The 16783-nt window shown below is 38.1% G+C and overlaps 1 protein-coding gene across 2 annotated transcripts in view; it reads left to right on the plus strand.

Moving 5' to 3' along the window:
• rasgef1ba (RasGEF domain family, member 1Ba) overlaps positions 1 to 13012 on the plus strand; it is a 73841-nt gene extending 60829 nt beyond the window's left edge. For both annotated transcript variants that reach the window (XM_079871754.1, XM_079871755.1), the window contains 10 exons: positions 1521 to 1733; positions 1892 to 1966; positions 3193 to 3288; positions 3820 to 3922; positions 5582 to 5661; positions 7158 to 7253; positions 8875 to 8970; positions 9218 to 9341; positions 9790 to 9862; positions 11486 to 13012. In XM_079871754.1, coding sequence (XP_079727880.1) covers positions 1521 to 1733; positions 1892 to 1966; positions 3193 to 3288; positions 3820 to 3922; positions 5582 to 5661; positions 7158 to 7253; positions 8875 to 8970; positions 9218 to 9341; positions 9790 to 9862; positions 11486 to 11510 — 981 coding nt within the window. In that variant the 3' untranslated portion in view covers positions 11511 to 13012. The remainder of the gene's footprint in view (positions 1 to 1520; positions 1734 to 1891; positions 1967 to 3192; positions 3289 to 3819; positions 3923 to 5581; positions 5662 to 7157; positions 7254 to 8874; positions 8971 to 9217; positions 9342 to 9789; positions 9863 to 11485) is intronic.
• The last annotated feature ends 3771 nt before the right edge of the window (positions 13013 to 16783 follow it).

Below are 16783 nucleotides of genomic sequence, written 5' to 3' on the forward strand. Positions count from 1 at the left end.
CAGTTTGTTGACCTGCTGTTTTCCGTCTTTTTACTGGCAATTGCATCGCAGATCTCTTGCTTTCGGTGCGGGAGCTGAGAATAGTTGTAACATCTGTGTCCAGACCGCAGTTTGGTCTTCAGGCTTCTGGTCTGCTTACATCGTCATTATGCATGTGGTCTTCTGTATAGGAAAGGCAGGGCGCAGTTGCACAATTGCAGATCCAAGCGTTTGGTGCACATTTGGACACCTTTTGCGCACATTCTGTTTATTGGGAAAGTAATGGAGAGCTTTTCCCTTTGACCTGGGTGTGGTGTGTCCATGCCAGAGTGATCTCGTGCCAGGGTTAAAAATGTGGAGGCAGCACACAAGCAGCTTTCTCATTTTTTCACAACAAGTAAGTTGTCGGATTTGCTGCATTAAAATGTCAAACAGTTATCGCCAAGAACTCCTGCTAAAAATAATCTTCCTTTCCTCTGTTTGTGTCAACATGGTGGACCTTGGAGAGGGAATTATTAAAGACTCTCTGTGATTCTTTAAAGTGCTGCAAGGTCTCGTCTCCTGTTCTCTCTGTCTCTCACTCTCTCTCAGATCATCAATATTCTTGCATCTACACAATGTGCTGGAGTGCACAAGAATGCTGGTTGTTCTGAGTCAGATGGATTTATGTGCCACTGACCTCCTGCACAGCAGATTAATCGGCCACTTTTTATTTTCTGTGCGTCAGAAAGGAGTACGGAAGCCTGACAGAAACAAAAGATGTTTTGTACATCCTGCACCTTTAAGGACCGTTCACACCAAGAATGATAATTATAACGATAACTACTTTAGCGCCCGCACCAACGGACAATATCATTCTGTTTATTATAAGCACACACTTCAGTTATGTTTTCTGCCTTTTTAAATGCTCAAGCGCTGGATTCTGATTGGCTGTCAAAGTTTTTTAGCGTTCATTAGCTGGAAAAAAAAACGTAAATTATTGTAAGAAAAATCACGGTGTGCTTTTGACACCTGCTTCTTAAAGCCCACTGGTGATGACTTGACTGATGGACAGCCTGACTGATGTTGAGCAACAGGGCATGACCGCTGCTGTCCTCTTCTTATGCAACAGAAGTCCAGAACTGTGTCAGGCTCTTGTTATTAGATAACTCAACCTCATCTTGTTACGAGGGGAAATGGGAGGCATGCAGGGCTCTTGTGAACCTTTGAAGGGCATGAATGAAGTGCTGCTGTTTCGTAATCTTCCATTAACTGTTTATGTAACATACTCAAGACCCTATCTTGGAATGATAGACCATATAAGCCGAACCACCGTCATTGCTGACCAATCAAGAGGAAAGGGCTTTTTTTCCACCATTATACGCCTGAAAATCCATTAGATGTTTGCAGGGCAAATACTCTGTGTATTCCCTCAGCTTTCTTATCAGTGCAGGACACATTTAGCTGTCAATCCTTTCAAATGAATGATTAGCTGGTAATTCTGGTCTATAAAAGCATGGTTGTAATGAAATCCACGACTTCTGTCTCCTGTCTCTCTTCAGCTCTATCGTAAGGCGGTGCAACAGATGACACAAACGCTGATCCGTAAGCTCACCACACTGAGTCAGTATGAGGAGGCCCTGGCTAAGATCAACTCGTCTGTGACCGACAGACTAACTGTGCTGAAGACCAAACCTCAGTCTATCCAGAGAGACATTCTGACCATCTGCAATGACCCCTTTACCCTGGCACAACAACTTACACACATTGAACTGGTGAGAGGAACTTCCTCTGTTTACATGACCTTACATTCCTCACCTCACTGTGGGTTTGGATGGATTCATTTACAAAATCAATAATCCGTGTAGTTATTTTCAAGGCGACCATTTGGACTTACTGCAAATGTTACATTGACGTTATCTTTATTTTTCAGGAAAGACTGAGCTACATCGGACCAGAGGAGTTTGTTCAGGCATTTGTTCAGAAAGACCCTCTTGATAACGACAAGGTAACAGTCCCATCCTGTTTATGGTCAGCAAGGTTTACTAAAAATACATTCAACACAAATGTTATGTCTTTCGCTCACTACAGGAAATATCCAACTTGGACAAATCAATACGCACAATGTTTACGTTAACTCTCGGGTTCAACGCTGTGTCACCTTTTTCACACAGCGTTCACAGCACATTCCTTGTCTAATCTGTCATTGTCCAAGTTTCCCTCATCACGTTCCTCACAGTGTCCTTTTGTGGCCAAAGCCTAGCAACTGGTTTCTCACAATAACCCGCCAAAAGTTTGCTTAGCCCTGCCTCGTAATGGCCATTGCCGCCTGGCTGCTGGGCAACAGCTCGTGTCAAGGCGTTACTGGTGCCATTTTCTCTTTTGTTTTGGTCGCCGTCTCTCCAGAGGGTCCTTGTGCACTGTCATGGCTCTCTGATGTTATCCATCAAAGGTAGAGTAGGGTAGATTGTGCATTGTGTGACGGACGGCACAGTCAGACTGTAGGAATGTGAGGAATGAAGGGTTCGAGTGACCCGAGCTTTCAGACAGAGCATCTGCATACATTCCCTTAAACAGATAATAGCTCGAACTCTCTGATTGAATGCATTGTTGGAGATCATCAGTCATCTCAGGGGCCTTTGTTTCTTGGGTTGGGAATGTAGGAATCGCATATCCCAGCATTCAGAGTTCTGTGAGATCACTTCAAGAGCGATATTTCACAAATGATGAACTCTTTAAATGCCTGTCAGAATTCCTGCAGTTCAGAATTTAGGATAAAAACTGTATGCATTGATATTGAAATACATAAATGCACAAGATTATTAAGTCAATAAATACAATAAATATGACAGATAAAATCAACACATACATTTTGACAAATATTTCCATTGATAGCTAAAATGAGCGCCCACTCAGCTAAAACAGGAAATGTAAAACAGCAAACCCCACGTAAATATTATAAAATGCATAGGAATAGTAAGAACACAGGTAAAACAGTGATGGAAGACAATTTCAAGGTCTCTCCATCATAGATATTTTAGATATTTAACTACTTTGTTTTTTCATGTTTTTTTTTAACCGAGATAATGGCAGATAACCCAAATGGTGTCTTTAAAAAAAACAAAAAACTAGAAAACATTGTGGCGCGATGTTCTAAATGAAGCACTTGACTAAGCTCAAGCCTCAGTTTAATTATAATGGTGATACTGATCTTTGAAATTTTGATTCTTGCAGAGATGCTTTAGTGATCACAAAAAAGCAAGTAACCTGGAGGCTTATGTGGAGTGGTTCAACAGGCTCAGCTACCTGGTGGCGACGGAGATCTGCATGGTAATTATCTGATCGTATGCTATGACTCACCAAGCAACTTAAATTCCTGTACAGTAGTTAGTTGTGTTGCACAATTAGTGATTAAATATAGGCTTTATAGAAAACATACACTATCTTTCAAAAGTTTGGGGGCAGAAAATGTTTCATGTTCTTTCTATTTATAAAAAAACCCCTGTAAAACTATCAGTTTCCACAAAAATGTTAAGCTGCACAACTGTTTTTAAAATTAATAAATGAGCAGCAAATCTGCATGTTAGAATCATTTCTGAAGGATCATGTTAAACTGAAGACATCAGTGGAATAAATTACATTTAAAGTATATTACAATAGAGAACAGTTATTTCAAATTTTTTATCAAATAAATGCAGCCTTGGTTAGCATAAGAGGCTTTCAAAAACATTAAAAAAATCTTAACGACCCCAAACTTTTAAATATATCATGAAAGGCTCTGAAGTATTTAGTGATCTTTGAAATCAGAAGTTATAAATATCCCTTTTTGATGTTCATAATTTGCTCGTTTTTCTTATGCAGCCTGTAAAGAAGAAACATCGGGCTCGAGTCATTGAGTTCTTCATCGACGTGGCACGAGAATGCTTCAACATTGGCAACTTCAACTCGCTCATGGCCATCATTAGTGAGTATTTTGATGTCCCTTGCAACACTTTGCTACAGAAAGCTCTCTTGTTCCCCACAAATCTGTTTGGATAATACAGTTTGCTGTTTTGGCAGGATTTGGTTTGCTTTTCTAATCCTTGCTCTTGTGTGCTTAACACACACAACAAAGTCACTGGTCTCTTATAGACTCTGCAAACAATTTCAGTTTTTTTGTGTTTGTGGAGTGCTGTAGTGTCTTTAGCTGTGCGTCAAGGTTTAGATAATAAATTTCAACCTTTACTGTATCTTATCTGTTCATTGTTTGGAAAATCTTCAGATAATCTTTAGCTGTACTATAATATAGCTATATATTATATAAAATATATTCCAAACATTTGTATATTTGTTCGATTTCTAATAATATATGATGCATGCTTTTATTATCAATAATAATTATATCAAAATAATGATTAGCTGCATGTGCCTGAGGCATTATGGGTAGGGGAGCAGGAGTGGAGAGGGCCATGAGAGGAGGCAGCTGTTCAGCTTGTGTGAGTGAGAGCTGGAACGAGGGAGCGGCATCCTTCAGGCAGATGGTCAGTGCTGACCAATCCAATAGACTGAGAGAGGGACGGACTCATTGAGGAGGGGATTGTGGGAGGGAGGGAGGGAGGGAGGGAGGGAGTGGAACCAGCTGTCCTTTCCCTGGTCATTCCCTGGAGACGAGCCTGTGGGCTGGGGCTCTTACACAAGCCTCTCTCCCCAGAGATGGAGGGCCGATATTAAAGTCACTGGAAGAGAACAAACAAGTCATGGGAAAGTTTGATCGCTCCTGCTAGGGTTTTTTGGAGGCAACGTACATTGTGTGATGTGAATGGAGTGTCAGCGTGTGGCTAGGACTGAAAGATCATTCGCTCTAGTATCGTGTTAGTGTGACGGAGCAGCTCTGACACCTGTTAGTACAGACAGATTGTTAATGGTACTAAGGTCTCGCATGGCTCTTCTGTTGATGGATAGATAGTGCTGACATTGAGGAAAAGATCTGAAACAAATGGATTTTCACATGTAGATCACAAAATATTCAGCAAAATTTGAATGTATGATCTACAAATATCTAATATTTATCAATATCACTTTTTTTTTTTTTTTTTTTTTTTTACCGTAATTATCAAATAAATACAGCCTTGGTGAGCATAGGAGACTTTTTGAAAAAAGTCTTACTGACCCAAAACTTATTTCAGAGTGCAACAGGAATTGTTTATATGAACATTACATATACCAAAATGGACTGAATGTTAAAACAATGGCTAAAGAATGTGCATTAGGAAAGTAAAGTTGAATTTTGATTTCACATTGATTTTAAAGCATCAAAAACGAGGAGATTAACAGTTAAGGAAGGCTTAGTAAGAAATGATTCTGTCGTCAGTACAGACGAATCTGATTGGTTGACCCACCCCAAGTGATTTCCAGTCAACACTCTGACCTCATCTAGTCATTAGTGCTGACTGCACAAGCCCACCGTGACCCTCAGCACTATAAGCTGAACTTATTGTCGGAGGGAAATGATGCTCTGCTAATGCCATTGTTCATGTGGGCTCATGGGCCTAACTGCTCTATTTGCTACAGAGAAACTGCACCTCTGACAGGAAACGAGGTGTTGCAGTGTGCTGACCTGTGTCTGTTTCTGTGTGTCTTTCAGCCGGGATGAACATGAGCCCCGTGTCACGGCTCAAGAAGACCTGGGGCAAAGTCAAAACCGCCAAATTTGATATACTAGAGGTAGGTTTTTCATCTTTTCTGTTTACAGTAGTGGGTGGGTGTGACTCACTGGAGTGAGGGAATATGTAGCGGACGACATGAGTGGGATTGAATCGAGTTGGGATTGAACGCAGTGCTGACATGGCACTAAGCACATTAAGTGTTCAACCCTGGCTCTTGTCCCCTTGACTCATGCATGCATGATGCTCAAACCCATGACAATATGGACGCCACCTCTTGCCAATTTTAGTCTCCAGTGGGCGAGAATTGCTGCTTTTGTATCATTATTTTTCTGAAGCACGGCAATTCTCCCTTTGAGTGGGTGTGCAAATGTTTACAAAGCTTTTTAGGCCACATTTTAGGGGTTGAGACCTTTAAGGCTTTAATTTTGAATCTGCACACTGTGTTTACTGTCTAAAGAGGGTTTGTTTAGCCCTTGCTTTATCTTTATAGAGGCTTTGAACTTAATATATGACTTATGTACGCAACACGCACACCTACTTATGGTTCAGTCTCGCCTTGTGGGGTGCAGCATTTTGATGTGTAAATAGGGACTGTATGTGTAGTCTTCAGGGAGGTTCAGCCTCTGTATCACAACACCTTTTCCTTTTGCTTTACTCTCAGACAATGGAGGATTGTCAGATAAAAGGCTTAGATGGCCCTTCCCTGTAGAATTAAAATTGTGAATGTTAAAGCTGCAGATATTCACCTCTAGTCCCTAATAAAAGTTTGCTTACCTGAGAGAATAATACTATTATTCTGCAAGGACGAATTCAATTTGTCAAAAGTAAAAGTAAATACATTTAAAATGCTAAAAAATATATATATATATTAGAATAAATGCTGTTCTTTTTTTTCTTTTTTTTTTAAAGTATCAGTTTCCACAAAAAAAAAACACAAAAAACCACATTGATCATAATATTAAATGTTTCTTGAGCAGCAAATCAGCATATTATTATGATTTCTGAGGGATCTCCTGACCCTGAAGACTGGAGAAATGACTGCTGGAAATTAAAAATCGCCACCACAGGAATAAATTACATTTACAAATATATTGAAAGTAATATTTAAACTTGTATAACTTAATATTACTTAATATTATTTAACTGTTTTACTGTATTTTTGATCAACTAAATGAAGCCTGGGTGAGAGTGAGAGATTTCTTTCAAAAACATTAAAAAAAGCTTACTGACCCCACTCTTTTGAACCATAGTGGACCTACTAAAACTGCTGGTTTAAGATGACTGAACCTTTGTGAACGTCTCACCTTCAGGCAAAAACGTTTGAAAGCACATGAAATGTATCATCTTACTTGGTTCCCATGAAAGAATGTCTCATGCTGAATAGTAACTAGAGTGACTCATGTTGCCTAAATCAGTAGTTCTAACTAAGACGTAACCATGCCAAATGGATTTAGGGCTCATTAGAAACTTTAGTTTGTAGAAACCACATCTACATTTTTCAGGCCAAGTCCTGAGGTTGGTGCATAAACCTGTTTTTTCCCCCTCTATTCTCAGCACCAGATGGATCCCTCCAGCAATTTCTACAACTACAGAACAGCTCTGCGTGGAGCCACTCAGAGATCCATCACTGCTCATAGTAGCAGAGAGAAGGTAATGCGCTAATCATTTCTCCTTCAAGACATATTCTTACAGAAGTCGTAGGAACGTTGGTTTCATAACCCTGTTTGGGTGTTTTCAAACAGGGTTTGAAGTGTGTGATATGTTGTACAAACGTAATGAGGATAATGATCAAATCTGATTCATTACGTTAAAAAAAAGGTTGCTTGAAAATGCAGACCCCAATCCAGAGACTATGTGTTTACAGTAAATTGAGTTTGGCCTCTTTGCCCGAGAGTTATGTAATAATGGTTGGACTCTTTGTGGATGATTTGTTGAGGGCAAGGCGTCAAATGGGACATTCTGTTTCCTCTGCAAAACATGCTCCATTTTTGTTCTAAAAACATGGCAGTCGGCCAGTTAACAAAATGTTCTGATGCTCTTCAGTGTTTTTTGTGAGCAAACTCGCGCAATAAAATCCATCCGAGGGAATATTTTCTGGCACGAGTCTGCCAAAAGGATGTTCGCATTGTTAATTTCTTTGTCAAATTGCACAACTTTTTTGTGTGTTCTTTTACATTTTTTGGGGACTTGTTTGTTGTTTGTTTTTGTTAAGCTTTGTAAAGGCTTGTTTTGCTTCTTCGACTGGTTAGGGAGGAGATGTTCGCTGTGTGGGTTTAGGTGGGGAGACAGAATGTTCCCGAGCAACTCTGGAATGCTTCAGCTTCTTTGCATCACAGTGGCCCATGTCACTTGTTTTTCCCTAAAATCAGATGTGTTTAGACTTTGGCTAGTGTTGTTACTTTAAAGATACAAGAGACAAAATATGTGCATGTTCCAGGGCAGGCATTTCCACTGTAAACAAATTAAATCAGGAATGCATTACTGTTCTATTAATGTCTTTAACTCATCAACTTGTTTGACTGCTTGTATTTTTGACCCATTGTTTTGTTCACTAGTGTTATTACACTTATTTTAAGCTCAATTTGAACTTGAGGTTAATTAGTCACATGGGACTGTACTCAAATAAACAAACAAAAAAAGCTAAATGAGTAAGTGACATTATTAGTTTATTCATTTCTCAGTTTTAGTGTGATGTTTAGGTTTAAGACAAAAAAAATGCAAAAAAATAAAATAAACATTTAAAAGAATTTGAGGATGATGATGATGTCATGGAATAATTTACTGTATTAATATTGCAGTAATTAAATTTTCTAGTCTTCAGTCTTTCAGGTGTACAATTATTTTTAAACATGGCATTTATTTTTCTTCATCTCTTTCCACATCTGATGCATATTTCTGCATCAAAGCTTGAATTGCGGATTATTTTATATGTGTTTTGAAGAGAGAGAGAGAGAGAGAGAGAGAGAGAGAGCTTTGTTTATCATGTTGTTGCTGAATCTGCTACTATAGAGATTTCGGCCTTGCATACACGCCACTGCTTCCTTGCGTCGTGAAACATTGTTATTGCTCTCTAAAGTGGTAGATCCAGTTGTGCTCTGCCTTGTAGGCTTTTAGAGGCTGTTGTAAAACACTGTTGCCTAATGCAGTCTTACTGTGACGATAACACTCAGATGGCCTCCAATGAGGCAGCTCGATTTGTTTGCATTTTTTTAAAAAGTTTTTGGTCAGTTGTAGCTGTTGTGTAATCGTATGTTCCTTTTTTGCCTTCCAGATTGTTATTCCTTTCTTCAGCCTCTTGATCAAAGACATTTACTTCCTCAATGAAGGATGTACCAACAGGCTCCCCAACGGACATGTCAATTTTGAGGTAAGTCTTTCTGTTTGGCTTGGCGACACATGCAAGCTAACATGATGCATGGAAACAACTGGCGTCACAGCTACTGCATAACAATGGATGGTTGAGAAAACACTGTCACGTAGCAACAGAAGCAGTAGTTCTTTGACGTTTGCATCTGTTGAAATGAAGTTTCAAGGGCATCGATTCAGTGTGACAGTAGCTACACACGAAACGTAGGCGATGGTCTCTAACAGAATCAATCTTGACTGTGCTGCAGAAATTCTGGGAGCTGGCCAAACAAGTGATGGAGTTCATGACTTGGAAGAAGGTGGAGTGTCCTTTTGACAGAGACCGCAAGATTCTGCAGTATCTCCTGACCGCACCGGTCTTCAGTGAAGATGGTACTTATGTCATGTGATGCTTTTCAATGCTAGTTTGATTCATTTTTTGCATGTTTTTGTGGTGTTCTATAGTTTCAGTGGCGATTATCTACTAAAATCCTAGACACTTAATAATATTGAGGGAAGACACTGCTGATTTTACATTATTTCTACATTCTGCCTTACTTGTTTACTGGGAACTTGGACTTCCTGTCTGAACCAGAGCTCTTCTGGTCATTCATTTTCTGCCACTCACGTCATAAACCTGTTCTAATGACAGTTGCGAAATAAGCACACAAGATACCAGACACAAAGACAACTGCGCTTGTCATAATTTACCTCAGGTGTAAAATGCCGTCATGCTAAATAACCGAGTAACATGAGTTCAGAACATTCCTCATGAATGAAAACAGGTGGCTTTGTTTTCTGTTGCTGACACACTCGTCTCATCTCAATGATCTATCAACAGCTTTGTATCTGGCGTCATATGAAAGTGAAGGACCGGAGAACAACATGGAGAAAGACAGATGGAAATCTCTCAGGTGTGTATGATATGATTCATCAGGGCTGTTGATTGACACTCCCTTGGCAAGTGTGAATGTCAGATGTCGAGATTATTCCTGACCTGTCTGAAGAGCAGTGACTTTTGCTGATAGACATTGTCTATTAGTAATTGAGTTGCTAATCAAAATGTTTAATTAACAGGCTTCCCACTGTCAGAGAAATATCAGGGAATTTAAATTGTGTTGTCCATGTCTTGAAAAATAATCAAATAAAATATGAATAAAATCCTAAAAGTCGTGGAAGTTTCTGTAATAAATATAATTTAACCTAGCTATGCCATTCATCTAGTCGGGTTAAATATTGGTAGTTTGTGTGCAATCCAAGTAATATCTGATTTATAAGCGAATTGTTCTTTTGAGTCTGTTCTTTTCAGCGAATCAGTCAAAACGGTCACAAATTAATCTGAATGATTCACTGGCAAAGTCGGTCAGAATTAAGGATTTAAAAACAAAAATCTCATCCAATAATAACAAATGGTCATGGAAATGAATTACTGGAAAAAATGTATAAACCTTCAATTAAGCTCATTTTGCATTACTTTTATATGATTTTTTTTTTAAGGCATAGTTTGCCTTACTGGAACATTACACTCAAACTAAATGGTGGTTTGGGAATTACATTGTGTAGCATTCAAGAATATTTTTATATATATATTTTAAATATTTTATCTGATTATCTGTTTTTGATCCCACGTTCATTTCAATCAATTATTTTCAATATATAAACAAGCAACTGACAAAAACATGTTCCATTAGCACTTGCCAAAGATCTCGCAGTTTATAGATACACACACATATGTGCTTGGAAAGGGTGAGACCTCTTGGCTCTTGCTTAGTCACGTTTCCTGATAGCTTTACTGCTCAAGAGGGATGGAGAGAGAGGGGGAGGAAGAAAGTGATTGCAGAGGCTAACGGTGGGCTGGTTTTTTTTTTTTTTTTTCACTGCGACAGGATCTGTCACAGCACCAGATTCTGTCTGTATCAGCAGTTCGTGCTTCACCACACTCAAGGATACTAGCCCAACAGGAAACAGGGCAGAGCAGAGAGAAAAGACAATCCAGCTGATGTGTAGACAGAAGAATAATGTCCATAGGGCAAAGTTGCCTTTTATTGCTAGTCTGAAACCAGTTTATACTTGATTTATCAAGTGTGGGGTGCTGGACTTGGATAAGAACACGGGGCAGATATTGTACAGCGTGTCCGTTCAGTCGTCTGCTTATACTAAAACGGATATGAGGGGCTTGTAACATAAACTTAAGCTTTTATACAACGTGTCATAGGAATTAAAGTCGGCGTGAAATCTAAAATCGGTTTTCGAAATACATGTTATTGATCTTATTGTGAACAAGCATACATATGCATACATTTCCTTTTTTTTTTACCTTGTAATAATTACAAGGACTTTTTCAGTCCTTTAGTCTGCTTAAAACTTTTTTTTTCAATCGGATATATACGGAAGAAAGATGTCATACTTCCGTTAGTTGTGACTTTAAGTAAAATACATTGAACGTTATGTATTTTTGCTTTTTCAATTTGGAGATGGATCGTTTTGAATAATTTTATTTGACTCGTTAAATTAATCTTTTGTTTAATTTCTTGCAGGTCATCTTTGTTGAACAGGACGTAAAGTGAACCCTCTGAACAAGCAAGCTGTGTCCCCCTTTTGCCCCTTCCAAAAGTGAGACGTATCCCTGTTTTTCAAGGGAGATGACAATCCATATTTTGCTGAACGGTGCATTTTTATGTTGGAAAGAGGAGCAAGGCCCTTCTCTTTCTGTCTTTCATACTGGATATTTCAGGCTTTTTCAGTCTTTGTGCAGACTTTTGTACTCCCCCCCCCCCCCCCCCCCTCTTTAAAACGTGGTTTGAGCTGAAGGAGAAATGTGTTTGGTACGTCCCATGACTACAAACCAATTCCGATCTATGCTGTCGTTCTTGTCTGTTGACTCTGAGTATGCTGCTGGTTGGCAAACTCAATTGGAACAGGTTGGGGAAAAGAAAAAAAAAGATGATGATATAAACCAGCATTATGTGTACTGGGTTCCAGTACTGTATATTTTTATTGTACCTGAAGCATTAATTTAAGTATAGATTTATGTTGTCACTATTTTTTGATATTGTGTTTGTCAGGTTTTTTTTTATGCACATGAGATGAGAGTAATGCATTGCTTTAACCTCTGTGAGTGACCATTGATGTGTGCGTGACAAACCCGCTGAGGGTTGCCAAATGCACTGGATGTTTCTGTGAATAAAGATGTCAATTCCTTTCTTGTGTAAACTCTTTTGTGATGATTCCGCAGCATAATGCTCCCCATCCCTTTTTATTGTCGTCATGGTTTACTGTCGCCACGTGTTGACTGTTGAAGGAAAAGCAGTGTTTTTGTCAGTGTTACAGGTGTAATGCTGTTTCTTACACAATGAAGATGATATTTATTGACAGACAGCTCACTGTGTGTAAGCGAATTCTCCCAAGTGCTGTTGACCATAGTCAGTGGTGAATGGTGTTATGTCGTCCTCTGCTGGTGAAGTGGAAAACTACTTCATACAGACTAGGCTAGGGGACAGTGTTGTTCTTATCAGGGAGGAGTTCAATTCATGAAGTTTTATCATACCTGTGGTAGTTGGGATTTGAGTCCATTTGTAGGATGTATTAGTTTTCATTACTGTTATTATATTAATATTTTCTATTTGCCTTTGGTTTTATTTATTGGCCTCAAAAATATCTGTAGTTGTCCTGTTTTTGCCTGCTTCACTGTTTTCAAATATTTTAAAGATTTTTACAGACTTTATTATATTCTTTATTTTGTACTAGGTACATGTTTTTTTAGTAATCAGATATTGCCCTATCTAATATTTTATAATGTTTATAAAAGTTTGTATGGAAAAACTAATATTTGACGGTACTAGCACACAATATGAATATTACTGTATGTCGGATGATGTCAGTTCTACCCTTTTTTTCCCTTATTGGAAACTTTCCACAAATACATCTTTTTTTTTTTTCTATGTAAATATCATGTCTTTTTCTCCACTCTGTATATTGGTATGTATTTTGATTGTTTGGGCAGATTATAGAACCTCAATGGATTGAACAAGAAAAAAGAGGAATTAAAGAATGCCTATAAAGCTATTTGAGTCTTTGTTGTGTTATATGTGTGTGTCTCATGATTTTGTTTGGAAACGGTATTTTGGAATAATAACAGGAATATTGTCATAAAAAAGAGCTAAGTGAACAAGATTATGAGGGGATGAGTGTTGGTTTATTAAAATGAGTCTCTATGAAACGGTTCAATAATTTTCGGGGCTGTAAAAATTATTTGCAATGTTTTTGAAAAGTTTAATATTGTGAGAATATTACTACAATCTGAAATAACATTTCTATTTTAAATATTTTTTAAATGTTATTTACTCCTGTGATTTTTAATCCAACATTTTCAGCATCATTACTTCAGTCTTGTCACATGATCCTTCAGAAATCATTGTAATATGATGATGTGGTGCTCAAGAAACCTTTCTTAGGTGTAAACCATTGTGCTGCTTAATACTTTTCTTTTCAATATTCTTTGATGAAAGTATTTGAAATCGAAAAGTTTTAAAACTAACAATGTAAAAGTCTTCACTGTCACCATTGATCAATTTGACTCATTTTTAATTTTAATTTATCAGAATCCTCTATTCTGAGTCGAGACTCTATTCTCTGGACTCGAGTCCGACTCGAGACTCTATTCTCTGGACTCGTGACTTGACTTCGACTCGCGGACTGATGACTCGTGCTTGGACTCGGACTCGAGGATATATAAAATCGGACTTGAGCATTCATCAAATGAATGACGTTGGATGAAGTTTCTGACCAAATAGGTTATACAATTTTGATTTAAGATGTTACACTTTTCCTGTTTCGGGCTCCAGGACCGGCCGGGATCTCTTTTTTTCCCGCATATAAGAACGAGCAGAGAGAAAGCCCTGGCCGCGCACGCACTCACCATCTTCAAACAACACGAGCGCTGTCTTGCTCCCTCTCCCTCTCCCTCGCGCATATTAATCAAAATCAATTGACACGATAGTAAAAGGTCGAAAGAATGAAGTTTCACGTGGAGCATTCGGAGATTACCGCGTCCGCGGGGTGTGAATTGTTCTAAAAAAACTTTTGCCTTATCTTCTCTGAAAAGCGTTCCGCACATTCAGCTGACATAAACAACAATTTCAATAAACGAAAAAACCTATCCAGTGATGAAATGTTTTCTGTGTTGACACAAATCTTGTGCGATGTCCTAAACTGCCCAGATAATCACACAACGCGTGCCTTAGGCTACACGTCCATTAATGACACGTCCGATTCGCGAACTAATGACTCATTTGAACCGACTCACTTTAATGGAATGGTTAAAACTATCTGTCCAACAATGAATTCACGGGACGTCTGAATCGGTGTATAACAAATCTGTAACACTTTACAATAATGTTCCATTTATTAAACTCTAGTTAACTACATTAGTTAACATTTACTATTAATAAACTGGACTTCTACAGCATTGTTAAAGTTTATTTCAACATTTAGGCTACTAGCCTACATTATTGAAATCAAAAGTTGTATTTGTTAACACAGTGTTATTTTTGTTTAATGTAGACCCTCTTTTACAATTATATCAGCTCTTTAAAGGTGCCAGAGTGGAGAAATGTAGGCAGTCTTGAAATATAACACAGACTCAACCTTGATGACTCGACTCGGACTCGAACACTAGGGACTCGAGACTCGACTCGGACTCGAACTCAGGTAATGGTGACTCGACTCGGACTCTTCTTTGGTGACTCGGACATGGACTCGGACTCGAACACTGGGGACTCGAGACTCAACTCGGACTCGACAGTTGGTGACTCGACTACAACACTGGCCTATAATAAAAGATAAGATAATGAATTTCAAAACTGAACCAAACATATTTTTATACAAAGATCAACAGTCTGTCATTAGTCTTTAGTCTGCTACACAAAAAATATTAAAATCATGAACTCAAATGTCATTGTGAAAAAAACAAACAATGACTGTTAGGCTAAATCAGACCTTTCAGGCTATAGGCCTAATGCTAATAAGCCTTATGCCAAAATTATTATTACGACCAGACATTCGGCCTATTTTTTTGCACACAGTGCCGCGACCAATCAATCACTCCTTTACGACTGGCTGCACTTTCACTGTCCTCGCGGCTGCTGCAACTTGCGCTGGCTTCAATGCATATAAATTCGCGACTACGGTATCTTTGTAGAACTTAAAAAAAAAAGTTCTCATCTTGAAAAAGATGCCAAGAGAAAGATGAGAGACATGAGACAGAACAATGCAGAAGAGCTGAAGGCCGCTATTGAAGCATCCTGGTCTTCCATAACACCTAGTGCCACTGGCTGATAGCATCCATGCCACTCCGGATTGAGGCAATAATTCATGCAAAAGGGGCCCAAACCAAGTACTGAGTACATATGCATGATTATACTTTTCAGAGGGCTGACATTTCTGTATGTAAAATCCTTTTTTTTATTATTGATTTCATGTAATATTCTAATTTTCTGAGATTTTGAATTTGGGGTTTTCATAAGATGTAAGCCATAATCATCAAAATTATAACAAATAAAGGCTTGAAATATCTCACTTTGCATGAAATGAGTCTATATAATATATTAGTTTCACCTTTTAAGTTGAATTACTGAAATAAATGAACTTTTGCACGATATTCTAATTTTTCGAGTTTCAAAATATTGATGAGAGGAGGGTGCACTGCAAAAAAATATATTCAATATATTCATAGAACTTCTAATTAATGTTCTGACAATTTTTAAAAAGCCATGATGTATTATTTTGTTTTGAGGATGGTCCAAATTCAAACGTTAATATAGGAGAATAATGGGCCTCTGTCTCCATCTACTGGTCAACTATCACACCGTCAGATTTCTAAGACGGTATATAGTTAAGTTGGTGTAGTTATGGCCAAGTGCAGATATGATAGGTTGGAAAAACAATAGAATTTTGTATATTCTATTTTATTAAATGTATTATGTAATATTTGCTGAAAGTAGCCTATGTGATGCACAGTTCATATGAATCACAGCTTTGAATGATATATTGGTCATTTCCATTGCCAGAGGCTTCAGCCACTCTGATGCAAGTCTGGTTCTGATGCGATTAAATCAATTCAACTGCCTCTGGGATTGCTGTAATAGCACTAGCCTATATGCGCAAAATCTCTCTCAGTGTAAATCTGGATACATGATTGTAAATAGAAACGTTATAGGCATATAGCTCAGGCTCTGTAAAGTCGAGAGGATTTTGAGACCAATACAGTCTAGTTCTAAACAGTTTAGGGAAGATCAGGGCCAGGTTTCACACCTTTTTTTCCCTCCAGACAGTAATTATTTATTGAAATTGTTTATGTTTTAAATTTTGAATATTTAATTTTCTTATTCATATGCATTTGTGCATCATATGCATTATCTGAGCATATGCATTTAATTTATGTTGTCCCTCTATACGGGGTAAGTTGTCACAATAGAAACTGCTGTTAAACGTCACATGCTTTTCAGCAGTAGTACATAAACAATTATCAAACAAAAAACAATAGATGAAACAGCAAAAATTGACAAAAATATTAAACTGTTATTTTGCCCAATAGATCTTGTCAGTAATAAACTACACGTTTAAAACTTGATATTTAAAACAACAGCATTTCATTAATCCATTAACACTTCAGCAGGCGCTTCGGTAAACAAACCAAAAAAAAATGAATAATTGAGTAATGACATGAGAGAGAGAGAAAGAGAGAGAGAGAGAGAGAGAGAGAGAGAGAGAGAGAGAGAGAGAGAGAGAGAGAGAGAGAGAGAGAGAGAGAGATTAAATATCCTGTCATGAAGCCA

The sequence above is a fragment of the Squalius cephalus genome (assembly GCF_949319135.1).
Source record: "Squalius cephalus genome assembly, chromosome: 5".
NCBI classification, from domain to species: domain Eukaryota; kingdom Metazoa; phylum Chordata; class Actinopteri; order Cypriniformes; family Leuciscidae; genus Squalius; species Squalius cephalus.